The 17,784-nt window shown below is 45.6% G+C and overlaps 1 protein-coding gene across 5 annotated transcripts in view; it reads right to left on the bottom strand.

Moving 5' to 3' along the window:
• Nucleotides 1-17,784, bottom strand: part of LOC119660274 (dynein beta chain, ciliary) — a 146,923-nt gene that overhangs the window by 48,112 nt on the left and 81,027 nt on the right. For all 5 annotated transcript variants that reach the window (XM_038068738.1, XM_038068739.1, XM_038068740.1 and 2 more), the window contains 5 exons: nucleotides 12,443-13,969; nucleotides 11,921-12,385; nucleotides 4,852-5,564; nucleotides 3,608-4,784; nucleotides 2,901-3,262 (listed from right to left, as the gene is read on the bottom strand). In XM_038068738.1, the coding sequence (XP_037924666.1) occupies nucleotides 2,901-3,262; nucleotides 3,608-4,784; nucleotides 4,852-5,564; nucleotides 11,921-12,385; nucleotides 12,443-13,969 (4,244 nt within the window). The remainder of the gene's footprint in view (nucleotides 1-2,900; nucleotides 3,263-3,607; nucleotides 4,785-4,851; nucleotides 5,565-11,920; nucleotides 12,386-12,442; nucleotides 13,970-17,784) is intronic.

The following is a 17,784-nucleotide window of genomic DNA, read 5'->3' as shown; positions in this document are numbered from 1 at the left end:
ATATTATTTATGTTAATAATGATAATCGTTGGCGCAACAATCCATATTGGATCAGGGCCTTGAAGTGTGTTAGAGCACTTCATTCAAGACCGTAACGGTACACTAGGAGGCAATGTGGTCAGCATTGCGCTCGCCCGAGATTAATACCCTAATTTGACTCAGGTACTCATTCACAGCTGAGTCGACTGGTATCCGACGTCAAATCACGATACAAACCCCACTGCCACCAGTGAGATTTGAACCGCGACCTTCCGTACGACAGCCTTGTGCTCTAACCACTCAGCTATCCGGACACTATTATTTATGTTGCTATCCCCCAAATAGCAACGTTGAATGGATATACGTGCAGAAGAAGGTTAACTATGAGCCACTGGCTCTACTGTTATGCGTTAAATGTTTTGGAGCGGCGAGCGTCGACTATCCTGGGAGAGTGGATTCTACGACATAGCAAGTAATGCAATTGTGGTCCTTCCTTAATGCATGGGATATCCATCACATGGCGAATAGGTGCTAGGCCTGTGCATCGACCAAGTTCTTCATTTGAAATAGTGTTAAGTCAAGGTACTTCGATGATATGACGCAGGCAGGTGTTGTCGAAGGAGCTTTTGAGTAACAGTGGGGGTCACTTTCCATGTACTGCCTTCATACAGCAAAAAAAAGAAGACTAACACAGAATACAGTCTCAACTTTATCTTGGTGTTGAAATAACCGCATTTCTAAATTTTAGACAGGGCAGTGAAAGCATTTCGTTCGTTGCCACCGTTCGTAGAAACCCCGCCTCCTGGATAATCAAATTGATTGACGTCTTTGACGCTTTGCCAATTAACATAGATAGGGAGATGACATTTTAGACTGAGAATCTTGGTTTTGTTGGTGTCTACCTTCAGTCCAATTCTACATGCCTCTCTTTCCAAATCCAGAGTCATTTGGCCATGGTCTATGCCCCGGCGAGAGAGCAACCGGATATCATCAGCGTAATCGAGGTGTTTGAGGAAAGGTATTATTGTCCATTGAATAATTTTAGAATCATCCGTAGGGGGTTGATGTGGTCAATGCAGGGGGATCCGGAGCAGAAACCAGTTTGCTGTCCACAAATTAAGCTTTCGAGATTTTCTTTGATGCGTTCCAGGATTACTTTGACTATTAACTTTGCAACGGCAGGGAGTACGCAGATACTCCTGCAATGGTCACACCCGAAATGGGTGCCTTTTTTGGAATCTTCACGATTATCCCCTTCTTCCACTCTCTGGGAAAGGTCTTCAATTCCCAAGATTTCCGTACGAGTGGAAGTAGCAAATCTGCAGTAACAGCAGGTGCAGCGATAAATACCTCTGCTCAGCGGCTTTACTCCGCTTGGAGTAACAGGCCGTAACTGTATGGTACGGTGACTGGCCATTTCATCCACACGAAGACGAATCTTACCAGATGTGAAATGTGGGAAGATATGGTAGTGTTCTTTCCACCTCTTCAGTTGCTTGCTATCATGTATGAGAAGGTGACCGTTAACATTCTTCACAGGACCATCCAAGTTTTTCCGAGACGGGGTCAGCGCAACTACAAATTTGCTTTTGTCACGGCGCAGACTACGCTGAACTTCTCGGGATTTCGCTTGGTATCGGTGTTCGAGCGTATTACACCCACTATCACTCACAGCAGTCAATGGAGCCTTTAACGCTTTCCGTACATCGATCCGCTTCCACGATTTCGCATTGGCCGACGTGTTGCGTAGCACCAAAGAAAAAAGAATTTGTTATGGCGGTTTATTGCTCATGGATATTCTTAGGCGGGTTACCCAAATAACTGACCTACTGTCGAGCGCCAGATGGATCATACAAGCGGTTGAAGTTGAATTCTGGGCGCCGCAGCTCTGCAGTCCTGCGAGAAGTTGCGGATGCAACATGCAAACGAACGTAAGCGACTATTAGATGCTAATCCGTTTCGAACCCGGTGTAAGCGCTTCTCTTTTTACTCGCATCCAAGAGACAACTCCTGAATCTAAGTCAGTCGCTACGATTGCGCTTCCTCATCATATGTTGAAGTAAGGTGTTACCAGAGCCCCACTTTGGCATTTAGTTCCACCCTCACAATCACAACTTCGTCTTCGAAAAGCCTCTCTTGGAATTGCTCGTGAAAAGCATCCTTCTCCACTTTATCGAGAGTGTCCGTTAATGCATAGCACTGTACAATTGTCATATTCCTTAACCTGGGCCGGTCAGAAACCGCTCCCAGTTCAAGAAAATATGCTTTGTGGTATCCATCAGAAACAACCCGATACCGAACTCGCTTCTGCTATCATTTGGCTTTCTAGGATACAAAACCACATTGCCATTATTGTGACAAGAGGGGGAATGTTCTCCCCAAAGTTCCAACATCTTACTTCGTATGGGCCCAGAATGTCTAACTTATATCGTTGGAGACAGGGAGCGCTCTGAGAACCCTCGCTACTGTTGTCGAGGAGCTTGCGTGCGTTGCTGAAATCGACAAACGGAGGTCTTCGGCGTAAGGTCCGTTTCTATCCGAAATGTTTTTAACGTTTCGATAGTAATAAAGTTTAAAAATTTGAAGGTTACTAGTCCACAAATTTCTATCCCTTTTAGTTGTCTCGCACGATAAGCAAAAAAGACTTTGAGCGTATTCTGAAGCCCCAACTCACAGGGTTAGAACGACCCTAGATGAGAGAAATCATCAACGGCTTCAAAGTCCGTTTGTGATTTTCAGTTGACCAAGATTTGGTCGTTGTGTCCGTTTTTGGTGTTGATATTGCCAACATGTTTTTCCTTTTGCCTAGCAAGTCATAGCGACGAGTTACAGAAAAATTAGTGAAATGGAATGTCATCTGGGTGATGACCATATCTGAGTAATAAAAACAGTAGTACCTTTTCGACAACACCATAACTCACCGACAAACATGCATCATCGCATCTTCAAAAAGTACTAGATTCATGGCAGCTACCAAGTCATTATAAGAAGACATGGCCTCTTTAAGTAGCTTTTGCAGGATATGCCATTCCTTTATGGGCATATACTTGGGTTCTCCAATGCCTCCAGCAAAGTGACAATAAATATTTGGCTTATCGAAAACAAGAGACTCATCAATCTCTTCGAATGACTTCTTCACAATATCGTGTTGCATTTTTATAAAACTGTCGATGTCCTTTTCATCGACTAGCTTATCTCCGTAAACTCTCTGGGTTTCATGCTGCCATAGACGAATCATATCGGTTGGTGTAGCTAGACATTCACTGGTGCTAAAGAGAAGGCCCTAAAATGAAAAAAATATTAGAAGCAGCATTGAAACCGACACCAATTACGAAATTAAGACAATAAGGAATACTTATTTAACAAGAACACCATTCCAAGTGTATTTTGGGTGTTTTTTGAAGGATGGTGAATTCAGATTCCAGCTAAGAAACTTGAACCAGAAATTCAATCTTTCGTATTATCGGATATTGTAGCTAAAATCAATAACCTAGGTTTCCTAAAAGTAAATCTGGACAAGGCTGTCACTTTGGAATCCTTGTTCAGGTTTTCTTTTTCTTCTTATGTAATAAATATTCCAATATCGTCCCACATCTACCCAACGGTGTCAACCCCCGACTATACTTACTTGAAAAACATTACTAAGGTCTCTAAGATTGAAGATATAATGCGATTTAATAGCCGTTGGTAGGAATACTTGCGCTATCTTATTGTGCAAATTCAAGGAAGCCGTCACAATATTTCCAGTCAGCCTCGTTACACCAGCATTAATCTTCTGCTCAGCGTTAACAAAGTGGCTTGCCAAAATGCTTTGGTAAATCGTCGTTAGAGCATCATTGCCGGGAAAACTTACGGCAAAGACGCAAAAGTGTCGCTGAAGCCGTGGATTTATTGTAAAACTTCCCGATGTTGGGTTCATGCAGGACACGTACTGACAATTGTGAATATCCTTGAGTGTCAAGCGATTGCGGTCGTACCAATGGCCATAGTCCAAATGTTGCCGAATTAAAGTATGAGGTTGCACTGTTCCATAAACATCCACTTCAGGCATGTTCATATCGTCAATAAAATATATCAAAGTTTTGTTGCCTGGTGGGCCGAAATTACGTCCAGCTTTCTTTTCCAATGGTTTCTCCAATATTTTCTGTAGCATCTCAGATGTTGTGTAAAAATTGAAGGGAACGTTGCTGATAGCATAGTTTTCAGAGAGATTCTGTAGTTTCTCATTGACGAGGACAGTTTTACCACAACCTGCATTTCCTACAAGCATCACGGGATGCTTCCGATCCATCAGCAAGTCGAGAAAGTATCGAATCCTTATAGATTCGGAAGTGTGCACCAGAACAGCTTGCAATGGCAAATCCGAATCCAATTCAAACTTTGGAATCCTCTCGGTCCAAGGGAGAAACTGTTTGGTCTCCGCATCCAAGAAGTAATCAAACACGGTACCTCCAGTCGGGTACTTGATGGTTTTGAACTCATTGACCCACCACTTACTGAACTCGATTCGATAGTCGATGGCTTGATCCTGAAACATGGCAGATCCAAACGCCCAAATGCAAGCAAACACGAAATACAATTCATGCCATTCCTTAGGGCAATCGGGAGGTGTATTTTGTGGAATAAGGAAGCAATCGAGCAGGTGACAAAGCATTTGAATGTGAGCCATTTCAGCTACTGGAGTGATTTTTTTAAAGCGTGTTCTAATGTTTTCTAGACAAGCTGGAATATACTTATCGAACAGTATCACCAGATTGGATTTTTCTGATGGTATTTTCCGGGTTTCAATCCAGCTGGTTACATAGCTGAAATATTTAAAAAGGGTCAAGTGTATCCTGAAAATATCTTGGATATTTTTAACAAACAACTTACGGATTCCATCCCAAGTCTTGGGGGTTAATATATAAAATTCCCGCTCGAGAGACTGTCGCCGGAGTGGCTGTCCTCAAGTTTGAAATTTCGAAAAGGAGCCTCATGGTTGGATTCAATGCTATACGCTCATTGCTCGCCAAAGTCAACACTTTATTATCATCCATAACAGTATTCAAGCTTTCAATCCACATCGGGTCAATGTCACCATCTAGCACGATCCATTTTGGTTGATCCCCAATAATATTTGCCTGTTCTCTCATAATTGATGAAAATAACCCATCCTTCCACTCCCTTGTCGCTGGGTTTATAATTCCAAACAATTCATCGTTAGTCACTGCCTTTGGATTCAAATCGTTGTATATCGGCTTTCGTTTGATATTCTGATATGTCCTGAATAAAGTCTTCCAAACTTGAGTCTTTCCTGTGCCAGCATTACCCACGATGAAAACAGAGTGGCGAACTTCGAGTAGCTCTTCGAGCTGAACGACCTTGAGTATAAAGTTATCCTCAGGTTGTAGCAGAAGATCCAATGCAGCCTGCTTGACGGTTTTTTCAAAATCTTGGTCACGCTTTCGAGGAACATCCAGAGCGGGGAAGAGATCCCCAATTAAGCCCATGAACACGGGCATATCATCTGTTACGACTTTTGGAATGTTGAAGTCACGAAGCGCTCGCATAAGGACTTCTTCCTCTGGTCGGCCAGGGTCTCCACGCTGTAATTTTTACACAAAAATATTTGAATATAAATTAGTATATTACGTAAGGTTAATATATCAACGAAAACTGTAGCTCTGCGATGATTTGAGTTGGACATACAGTGAGCAAAATTGAAATTTCACTCCGTACAGAACCGGCGGGCAGCACCCGCAGATATCCCTAGCTTCCCTAGGTGATTGTTCAGCCAGCAATGACCACTATGATTCGGAGGTTCTTCTTGGTTAGATTTAACTAATCCTTTGTGCACTTGGATTCGAGTCCCTCAATAAGCGCGCTGAACTGCTCCATTTCTGATAGACCCGCTCAGTGTAATTCCCTTAACCGTTCCTCTCCCTTGCCATAACCATGTACCCATTTCCGATTCCACAGCAGGGTTCCCGCCCGTGGAAAGGTATTTCTGCTATCTTCTTGCCTGCATCTGTATCTGCAGATGAAAAGGGGTTAATCCCAGAAGGACCTCCAGCGATGCCGTTGGGCATGTCCTCATTGCCCCACTAATACAGACGCAAACTAGTGTTTGCATTTTGTGTAACTCCTTGGCTCTCCACTTCATTGGAGAACCTACACCCGGTGTCTATGACGCGGTCAGTCAGAAATTATAGTAAAGAAACTCCCTTAATGAGAGGAAGTGGAAACCTGATTACAGGTGGCTTAACTCATCCAAAAGACGAGGGCTCGGCAAAAAGAAACAGTCGCAAAGGATGAGGGACTACAAGCTTCCCTGTTAGAAGCTGCACCTCTACCTCTACCAGGAAAAGCAGGAAAAAGGGAAGCTGGTGATGCGGGTGCAACTGGTCTAATTCCGATATGTGGGAACAGATACATGCAGCCTAGACCTCGTGAATCTTGGAGGGTTCCCAGTTGACGATAACGTAAGGTCTGCGAAAGAAGACGAAATTTCTTGAAGGCATGGGAGTTCCTGCATCACCAAGTGTGGCGGTAACTAGAAAAATCGGACGCAAGAAAGCATAACTTTCGATGAAGGGTGCGGGCAGCTTGGTACCCCCAGTGAGATCCACACTGAACACAGCAGACTTTCCAGTTGGCGGTGGTTTTCATATTAGACTACACTTATGTCTACAAACATAACAGTTAGTCAAATGAATTATCTACTGGCGTCAAGGCTAGCAAAGTCGCAAGACTGTCTTTATATATTTCTGTTAGGATTGGCAATAGCTTCTAAAGTAATAGTTTTTCGAATATTTTAGATGTTGTGAGAAGAAGGCTTATCGGCCTGAATGATTTCATTTGAGTGGCATGTTTTTCAGGTTTCGGAATATTGTTATAATTGCATTCTTCAAACAAGTTGAGAAATATTCGATTCTGTTTCGATTAAAGATATAACACATGAATTGGGCTTTTACTGGCAGCTGTTTCAACATGAAAGTAGTTATTAAGTCATACCGTGGTGCCTAAGTTTGGTCCCAATTGGGCATGTGGCAAGTTCAAATGGCATTTGCTGATCGATTTGTTTGAATAATTCTTCCAGGTGAGCTGCAAAATCTCTGGTTTTGTTTTCATTGCATGCAGCATTTGGCATCCCCGAGGTGCCCGAACAAGTAATTCTGACCCCCTAGCTGGCATAATACCTGCGTCCTAGGTATTAGCTTCCAGAAAGTTTCTCCGCTGGGAGTCCCCGGATCCGTCGACAAGTCCTTGTCGACGTCGATGGAGCTTAGCACTGCCAAGGTGGTAGTTGTGGCATGTATCAGGTGCCAGCCCCTTCGGGACCTTGGTCGGGTAGTGTGCATTGAATCGGTGTTAGTAGACCGCGTCGCCCCGAGCGAGCGCTGATTCGTCCATGAGTTTCGGGATCAGCTAAGCGTAGGTCGAGCCTCAGGGAACTGGTGAAGGGGCTTTGTTCCCGAGGCTATACCCATTCCCGACTATTGTGACTTTTGCACACAATATGCTGGTAAAAACTTAGATGACGAATAAAGAAAATATAAAAGAAGAGATAGTGGGAATGGAGAATGCGTTCGCTGCGCTTGTACGCAGCGCGAAAATGCGAGGCTCGCGCAAAAGCCCAGCGACCGGCGCAGCAAGAGCTGAAATAACCGGCGAGACATCAGGATGCCCAAATATAGAAAAAGGCTCGGAAGACGCCGCGTTATCAGAAAAACTTCTGCCTAAAATTAAAGTTGACACGAAGAACGGAGCACCGAAAGGAAAGGTGGGGAGACGAAGAAGACTAGGCTGCCAGCTCTGCTTATTAAGCCGACGGAAAGCAAGACCTTTGCGGAAGTCCACAGCGAAATCCGTTATAAGATCAAACCCAAAGATAGCGGAGCGGAAGTGTCTTCCATTGGGGAAACGAAAGGTGGTGGAGCCCTTGTCGAATTAGGCTAAAGGTATAGTACTTTCTGTGAAGCGGTCAAAGAGTTACTGGGAGAGAAAGCTTTGATTTCTATCCTAGAGCCCATATGCTCTCTTGAAATCATTGCTGTGGAAATCGCTTTGTCTGGAATCTCGGCGGTAACAGTCCCCGTCGTGGTCGAAAGAAAGACGACACAGAGCTTCAGAGCCTTAAGGCAAGCTCTAAATACAAGTTCAAGTAGTCTCCTACCTCCGGCTCAAACTCCTACTTACTGTGAACTCAGATAAGGGACCTAGGCCATTCATTCCGGCCGATTTTCGTAGGGAAGCATTTCACGCAATACGCGATCCTGTACACCCAGGCATCAGGTCAATGAAACGGTTAGACACTGGAAAACAGTTCTAGCATCCATGACCAACGATATAAACTCTTAGGCCAGACAGTGCATCACTTGCCAGAAGTGCAAAGTCAACAAGCACGTAAGAAGAAAAGCGTATTTCCCAGGTCGACCATGCCCGTTCACGCATTGGCCCTTTGCGAGACTCTCATGGATGCAAGTATTGCCTCACAATCATCTAAAGGTTTACGCGGTGGCCTGAAGCAATATCTTCGACTGATATTACAGCACAATCATGCGCCAAGATCTGTCCAGAATAGGTCCCGCGCTTTGGTGTATTAGCCGTAATTATCACCAACCAGGGAATTCAGTTTGAGTCCACTCTTTTCTCGGAACAAGCACTTCGGTTTCAAACGCCACAGGACTACTTCATACCATCCACAGTCCAATGGGATGCTGGAACGTGGTCTCCTTGTCAAGGGTGAAACCTTTCGATGAGCTGGCGAACGCTTCAAAAAAGTGCCCCCCCAGTGACCCCATTGGCAGGTTCACGTAGTCGGGTTACTCCCCTGAACCCGCGGATCCTGGTCGGGGGTGACTTCAATGCTAAGGCACTTGAATGGAGCATGCCTCACACAGATTCCAGAGGGAAACGAATTCTGGAAATGGCGGCGAGAACAGGACTGGTAGTTCTAAGCACCGGATCCACCCCAACGTTCCGGCGCGCGGGCTGCGAAAGAAGCATTCCAGACGCAGCCTTCGCGTCGGAATCACTGGTGTCGCTGGTGGACGGGTGGCGAGTTATGGAAGACTTCTCGGCAAGTGACCACCAATACATTGCTTTCGAAGTGGTGGACACAAACTCTCGGTGTGCGCCACCCCAGCGATCTTTCTGTGTATGGAGCGTCGCGAAAATTGTTGTTCATCGTTTGAACAGTTATGAACCGGGAAGTTTATCGAAACTCTGAGAACAGGTGGGGCCACGCTGGAGGGTACTCCTGTGGGCGGTGGCGTCACAACTGATACTGTCGTAAATTCAGTTATGAACCTGATAACGACGGTCTGCGGAGCCTCCATGGCCAGGAAGACATCGAGGCGCGGCAAACCTTCCATGTATTGGTGGACAGTGGAAATCGCAGAGCTCCGGAAGGAGTGTCACAGGCTTCGCCGCTTAACACAACGTCTAGACGACCGGGAGGAGGCATGTACCATAATGATGGAGAACAAATCAGCCAAAAGGAGACTCCTCAGCGCAATAAATAAGAGCAAAGCTCGCTGCTGGCAAGATCTGGTCGACGAGGTGAACGGAGACCCGTGGGGACTCGGTTACAAACTGGTAACTCGAAAAATCGGGGCTCTGAGGAAACCCTGTTCACTTAAGGCCGAGCAGATGGGCCGCATTGTAAGGGCACTCTTCCCTGGGCACCCCGTATGGGATGGTGGCGTCGGCGCGGAGAGCGCAGAGGACTGTCCACTTTTCTCTATAAAAGAGTTGGAACAGTCCTCTCTATGAAAAATAAGAAGGCGCCAGGACCCGATGGTATTCCAGCAGAGGTATAGAAACTGGTATTCCATCACCGGCCAGACCTACTGCTCGGCGCATTCAACGCTTGCTTGAAAGAGAGCATTTTCCCTTCTCGTTGGAAAGTTGCAAGGACGCCGTTCGACGAGCAGAGGCACATAGCCGCCTAACTCGACGGGTGGTGCTGCTCGTAACACTTGACGTCAGAAACGCCTTTAATTCCGTAAGATGGAAAGACATTCTAGGCACACTAGACAATACTTTCAACGTGCCGAACTATCTCTTACGAATTTTGAGGGACTATCTGAGGAACCGCTCCCTGCTCTATGAAACACTAGAGCGTCAAAGGTGGATGGAGGTCACGTCGGGGTTAACTCAGGGATCCATCCTAGGGCCGGACCTCTGGAACGCTACCTATGACAGTCTGCTTAAACTCGACATGCCAGAAGAATCGCGCCTGGTCGCCTATGCAGATCATGTCGCAGTGCTTGTTGCTGGACGCACTGTCGAACAGGCGCAAAGCAGACTCGGCATATTGATGCGACGGGTAAGCGGATGGATGACTACTCATGGTGTCAACCTTGCATTGGAAAAAACCGAAGTAGTCATCCTGACTAAAAAGAGAATTCCAACCCTGCGTCCCACATCGTTCGCGGAGTCGATAATCGAGTGAAAATCAACGGTAAAGTACCTCGGGTTGACTCTTGACTCAAAGATGAACTTTTCTGAGCAAATCAAAGCAGCTGCGGACAAGCCTGCGGCTGGAGTTTCGGCGTTAAGTAGGCGAATGGCAAACATTGGGGTTCCTACGTCTAGCAGGCGACGTCTCCTGATGAGTTCAATGCAGTCTGTCCTGCTCTACGGTGCAGAGGTATGGGCTGGCGCTCTTAACAAGGAGGTATATCGTAAACGCCTCGCGCAAGTACAGAGACGGGGAGCTTTACGGGTGGCGTCTGCGTACCGCACTGTCTCTGAACCGGCCGTGATAGTGATCGCGGGAGAGATCCCCGTCGCCCTTCTTGCTAAGGAGCGTCAGGCCATATACAAGCGCAAGGGAGATGAGCCAAGGGAGGCTGTTGCTCGTGAAGAACGGCAACACACTCTAGACGAGTGGCAGCTCTCTTGGCAAAATGCAACTAGAGGCAGATGGACTGCGCGGCTCATCGGCAACTTAGGTGCGTGGCTGAATCGGAAGCATGGTGAGACTGACTATTTCCTTACCCAATTTTTAATTGGGCATGGAAGTTTTCAGTTTTACCTGGACAAGATTGGAAAGGCGCGTTCTCCGGATTGTGTGTTTTGCAATGGAATTGTGGACGACGGCCACCACACTCGTCAGCAGCTCTATTTAAACACAGGGGATCTCTCTCCAGACAATATTGTGGAAGAGATGCTGAGGAGTGCTGACAGGTGGAGCTGTGTTGCCCATTACGCTCGGGCCCTTCTTGTTGCTAACAAGATAGGTGTGAAAGGAATTCCCTGATTTGAAGGCTCCCCAAGGCGGGAGAGTTCGGGGACTAGCCCGAAGTAATATGACAAACGGTTCCAGACTAGCTCTCTGACGATGGGGAGGTGTTTAGTTGGTAGTCCGACGACGTACTGGCGAACGAACGGCGGCGGACACAGTTGACGGCCTGAAGCTGGACAGCTGGAGTGAAAAAAATCAAAACAAGCACGCTCTCTCGAAATGACCGCCCGCGCGGCAAAATCATTTTTTATCGTGGAGTATGGGGAAGTAAAGTAACAGTAAGACCAAGTTAATTAAAGTAAAGTGGATTTAGAATTGTATTTTAAAAGAGGGAATTTAGAATCGTATTTTGATTTATTGAAACGAATAGACGATGAAAGGAAAGGCCCATCTTTTATTTAAAGGACAAAGTTTCCAAAAAAACACAAAGAAACTCGAAGCTGAACGCTCTGCTTTATATGAAAAATGAATAATATATGATCGCTGAGTTCCTTACTTCAAATAAAGCATAGTACCGATTTGTCCGGATTTCGAATTTTGTTACTTGGATTGACAGATAGAGAAAATTAGTGTTAAAATATTAATTGACAGAATATCAGTGCTTTAATTTAATTTATATCTTTAAAAAGACCTTGATCGTTAAGTCAAATTTTGGTATTGGTAGGATCTTTACTTAAATCTAATAGTAGAAACTATAATTTGTAATACCTTCAAAGAACCAGCCACAACTAAAACTGATTTGATCGCTCGCAGGCCCCAGTCATAATGGTCCTGTTTCGACAGCAATTCCTTGCACAATGTGTACAGTGTGATAAACTTTCTCGCCAGTATTCTTGCTTCCTGGAAACCTTCAGCGACAAGCATAATCTCGCAGATCAATTCAAAATCAGGAACAACCATTGCACATGGTCTGAACAGCGCTTTCAAATTTTCAGGAAGCTCAGTTCGTCCAGCATATCCGGGATTCATTGTAATGAAAATACCAACTGTCGGCACACAAGCTATCATTTCACCCATAAAATTGAATTTCTCCTTATTGCTCCTTATAGCGTCCTGCACAGCTTTGACTTGAACTGCTACCACTGAAAGCACTTCGACCGAAATTCTGTTGAATTCATCGAAACAACCCCAAGCTCCTGTTTGAGCTAGGCCTTTGTAGATGTTTCCACAAGACTAAAAGAAAAAAGAATATATTTCTTAATGTAGATGATCGAACTGATTTTTAAAGACCTTATAATCCATTTGTTCCGAACAGTTGAAAACGTATACCATTATCCCCAACGCACGACCTAAATCCTTGGTAGTCTCGGTTTTGCCCGTACCTGCAGGTCCTGCTGGGCCTCCACCCATAACCAAATGCAGTGACTGAGTTAACGTAATATAGCAACGATCAGTGAGTGGTGTTATTACTAAACGAGGTGTATTCCCTAAGTACTCATGGGAATATCTGAATTCTGCATCGCAAATGTTTGCGAAACAATCCCGCTCTGCATCATCATAACGATGACGAAGCTGCGATTGCCACATGAAGGCCGATGCGCTCTCCACTTTGGATTGAATCAACTTGCTGACAACATCTCTGGAATGGACATCAATTGTACAAATTGTCATTATCTTTTGTCTGTCTCCTTTGCTCAGTTCGCCCAGTAGAAGAGTTATAAGAACACTCAACTGGGAGACTTGCTTCTTATAATAATCCTTAATTGCATTATCATATCCCTCTTCCAGTCTCCCGAATGCAATGTTCACTTCAGTAGTCCACCAGATTTGGGTTCCACATAGAGAGACTTGCGCAGGGTAATCAAAAAGCCATTGTTCGCGCTGCTTCTCCTCATAAGCTACGACTGCCTCCGAAATATAGAAACGGAGCGATGACCGCATGGCAGATTGGATTCGGTTCAGCCATACTTCCACAGGCCCGTTGCAGTCTGCCATTTTATCAAACTCAACATACTCGCCATCCTTAGCAATCATTCCTTTTGCTGAAATAAGGTTCTTATCGTCCGCATTTTCAATGAAGTCTAGTTTTGCAATGGAATCGAAAAGTTTTGTCAGATGCTTCGTCACCAATGCTGGTTGTATTCCATTACTCAGAATATCCAATAAGTCAGCAGACGAAACGAAATAAAACCTCGGGAATGCTAACCGTTTCGTTTCTAGATATTCTGCTAAGGCCTTCTCACATAATGTAAGCTCCCTTTGTAGTGATTCGAGACGCTCGATAAGACCTTCCCTATTCGTTGATTGTATGACATTCGAGGTCTGAGACATTTCGTTCATAAGGACACGGAACTCTTTATCAATGTTATCGAATCGATCTGAATCCACAGGCAACTGTTTGCGAATATCTTCGGAACTCATGAATATACTTTCCAAGTGGGTCCAAGTGCGTTGAACCTCAAACCATACCGTGATAACTTGGTCAGCAACCATTAGTTTATTCTGCCAGCAAGACACTTCCTCTAGGAAATGAGCTATGTATTTAGACGTGATGAGATTCTGGAGGCACACTTGATTGTCTTCTAAAGTTTCAATAAGTTCTTCTGAGGCCTTAAGTAGGTTACAACCAGTCCTTGGGTGTATCTCATGTTCAAACTCCATTGCTGACCATGTGGTATGTAAGTCACGAAGGATCTTCTCCATAGACATCTCTTTGACCGCCTTGTCAACGATGTTCTTCACTTCTTCCTCACATTCGTGTAAGTTGAGGGCTAATAGCTCAGCAAGGGTCGTATCTTTATCCATAATAAACTGGACCTAAAAGTGAGAAAGTTAAAAATAAGTTGATGAGATAAATGAACTGACTTCAAAAAAGAAAAGAACCCATTTGAAATTAAGGGTAACGCGACAATAGTAGCCTCATAAGCCCTAAAACTTCCTAGGTGCCTACATACTTATGAAAATATTGGGTGTCTTAATGGAATATGAGAAAACGGAAAAGAAAATCAGTTTGAAGACATGCTACTTCAAATTCAAATCTGGCATCAAAAAATCAAATCTTAGTTAACTTAAACGAATGTTAAAATTAGCGAGCCGTTATTTGGTTCATGAAGCCGACAATTTCTCTCCTTCAGAGGGAAAACTATAAAAGAGAATGTCAAGTACAGCAATCAGAAAAATTACCTGAAGCATGGAATTGTGGCCAGGTGCTACGAAAACTTAACGAAACACGCGTCTATGACTATTACGCAATGTTCCAACTATATAAGACTATAAGTAACTTCAAGTCGGGAAACCGGACGCTTGACGCTTCAGGTATAAAAGGTTTTGTGTTTCCCTCTATCAGAAGCATAACGCAGTTCTCCATTGGCTGATAGCATTGAACCCTCAACTTTGAGATCTCCGCCAATGGAATGGAATGGAATGAATATTTAAAAGTAGTAATCTGGTTAGGAATCATGGAGAGCAGAGCCCTGAAGCAGAGGAATTACTCGTCACACAACTTGGTGCAAAAATATTGGAACTGTCTAAGTTCATCAAGGACAAGCACAACGTGCACCAAGGCATAAAAAATATGGTGAGAGCTATTAGAGTGGTCTACAGCAAATCGCAGCAGGAGGAACGAAATTCCAAGGGCAAGTCGAAATCTGTTGTCCCAACGTCGTCACAGGCGGCCCAAGTGACACCTAATCGTATTGCAATCAGCCTGCAGCCCAACCAGAGAGTGCGGGAAAGAGATGTGGATCCTCTGGGAAAGTCCTGGGGGTTTAACGTGAGTACCTGCCGTGAAGGCTTAATCCCATGGTACTCTTCGGACGTGGATTGATTTTGTGACCACAATCAGAGCCACGCCATGCAAGCATAGCGGTCCTAGTTTATACTGGGTGCAGGCTCAGCATTCATACCAGTGGATACGAGGCCTATCTAATACCTCCGCCGCAACTAAGGGGTACGGCACCCGAGTTGTACAGCGCAACTCCACGCTTGAGCTCCGAAGAACTCTGCCCGCGATGTAGGCATAACCACAACCACCATGAAACTCCCACTAGGGGGCCAACCGCAAATAACCGGGCCGAGAACACATCCTCCAGGAATTCTCCTGGAGCATATGCTCTCAGAGGGCCATCCCGGTTCCCATGGTACCAGATAACCTCCGGTGAGGCTTCGTGGCAGAGCCACTTCAGATGAGTTCCTTGCAGACTCGGGTCTGATCACCCTCCTCGAGTACGTGGGGACGTGGATCCTCTGGGAAATCAACAGGCGCCTAAAAGGAAAAAAACCATACAAATAGTTCCGAAAAGTGGAACTAAAGGCACCGAAGAGAGAAAGCAGATCCGCCAAGTGCGAGCTCCGGCAATCGACTCAAAAAAATCCAAGGGGAATGAAAACGGTGGATGGACCAAGGTAGTTAAGAAAAAGACGAAGAACAAGGCCATAATGCGAATTCGCCCAGAAGCGATTTTAATCCCCAGCAATGGAAGTTTGTACTACGCGGAGATACTGAAAAAGATCCAAACCGACTCCGACCTAAAGGATCTAGGTGGAAATGTCAGCAAGATTCGAAGGACCCAAAAGAGTGACCTCATGTTTGAGCTGAAAAAAAAACCAGCTTGGGAAAACTGATGGCTTCCGAACTCAGGTTAAGAACTCACTTGAGGAGAATGTCACAGTACGGACACAAAAATATGAGGTCTATATACAGTGCAAGGATCTCAATGAAGTGACATCAGTTGGAACAGTTCAAGTCAGAGGAACTTGCGGAAAGCCTATGGAAATACTCAAACGGCCACAGTGCGACTACTAGTGGACGCAGCGTAGAAGTTACTGGCGGCCGGGAAGGTTCGAATCGGATGGGTTGTTTGCCGTCTGAGAGAGCAGATTTCTCTAAAGAGGTGTTTCAAGTGCTTTGCGTTTGGTCATTTCGCGAAGGCATGCACCAGCGGCATTAATCGATGCAGAAAGTTACAGATTCGACCGGTGGAGTGGCGATGGGATCGACAGGCCATGCAATGTACTGCAAGTAAGGGAGCCAGTGGCTCTGTGTGCGCGGAAATAACTGGTGTATATGAATACAACTTCTACGCCCCACCAAGTTTGACACTGTCTAAATTCGAGGAAATGCTTGATAATCTGGTTTTCGATGCAAGGGGACGAAGTCCACAGGTGATTGCTGGTGATTTTAATGCTTCGGCCCTAGATTGGGGTAGCACAGGATCAAATTCTAGGGGCACAGTTTATTAGAAGCTTTTGCGCAGATGGACATATTTTTGGCTAAGGAAGGTGCTGTAAACACCTTTCAGAAAGGGGGGTCAGGCTCAGCGGACCTGCGCTAGTGCGTGGTAAGCTCTGGTGCGTCAGCGGACGCTACACCCACAAGCTTCTTTGAGATATGTGGCGAGCCACGGGGCAAAAAGCTATCTTGCCCGAAACCAAAAAATATTTCAGGTTGGTCTGCAAAATCTTTGGATGAGCAGATCTTCATGGAGGTGTGGTTAGATCAACCTGATAAAGCAGGCCTCTACGGAAAGAGCCGTCCATCTGGCTCAATGCATCGCCAAAGCATGTGGCACGTCCTTGCCTAGGAGGTGCTCATTCCCCAGTAGAAGACCAAACTACTGGTGAAATGATGAACTGACCGGCCTTCGATTAGCCTGCCACCGAGCGAGCCGGCTCAGAGGGCGGTAGGTAGAGTCGATCAGCAGGAAGAGTGCGCCTATAAGACAACTCGCAGAACTTTCAAGCTCGTCATCCAGCGAAGCAAGAGGAAATGCTTTAAGGAGCTCTACTCAGAAGCGAACATTAACCCGTAGGGGAGTGCTTATAGAATCGTGATAGGACGATTCAGAGGCCGTTTATCTCCGCAGATCACGTGTCCCACCCTCTTGCTGAAAATCATCCAGGGGTTATTCCCCCAGCAAGAGGAGAGCACCGACACATTCCAACCACCTCTGAATGTGGCGGAAATTCCCCCAGCCACCAGAGACGAGCTGCTGGACATCTGCGGTAGAATAGGAGACAATAAAGCGTCGGGCCTGGACGGAGTACCGAATAAGACCCTTAAGCTTGGTGTGAAATCCAGGCCGGACATGTTCGCCGAGTTGTTCGAAGCGTGCATGTCCGAGGGAATATTTCCAGCGGCATGGTAGCGGCAGAAGTTAGTACTTCTACCTAAGCCTGGTAAACCTCCAGGTGAACCATCCTCATACCGCCCATATGTCTTTTGGACACTGGGGACAATGTTAGAGCGGGTAATTTATAATAGATTACTCCCGGTTGTTACTGGCTTAGCCAAAGATGCAATCCAAGGAAAGGGTAGTACCAGCAAATATTGCATGGTTGTAACACTGGATGTGACAAATGCATTCAAGTCTGCCAATTGGAATCTAGTACGGAAATCCCTAGCAAAGGTTGGTATTTCCTCCTATTTCGCAGCTATCGTCGATAATTATTTAACTGAAAGGAGGCTCTGGTATGACACTGATGACGGACCCCAGGAGTACGTTGTTTCCGCGGGTGACCCACAGGGCTCCGTATTGGGCCCACTAATGTGGAACATCATGTCCAACCATGTACTAAATCTTCACCTTCCGAGAGAGGCCACAGTGGTGGGTTACGCTGACGACATAGCACTG

Source organism: Hermetia illucens, chromosome 6, assembly GCF_905115235.1.
Source record: "Hermetia illucens chromosome 6, iHerIll2.2.curated.20191125, whole genome shotgun sequence".
NCBI lineage: Eukaryota > Metazoa > Arthropoda > Insecta > Diptera > Stratiomyidae > Hermetia > Hermetia illucens.
Note: the sequence above shows the minus strand (reverse complement) of the source record. Positions and strands in the feature narration are given on the sequence as shown.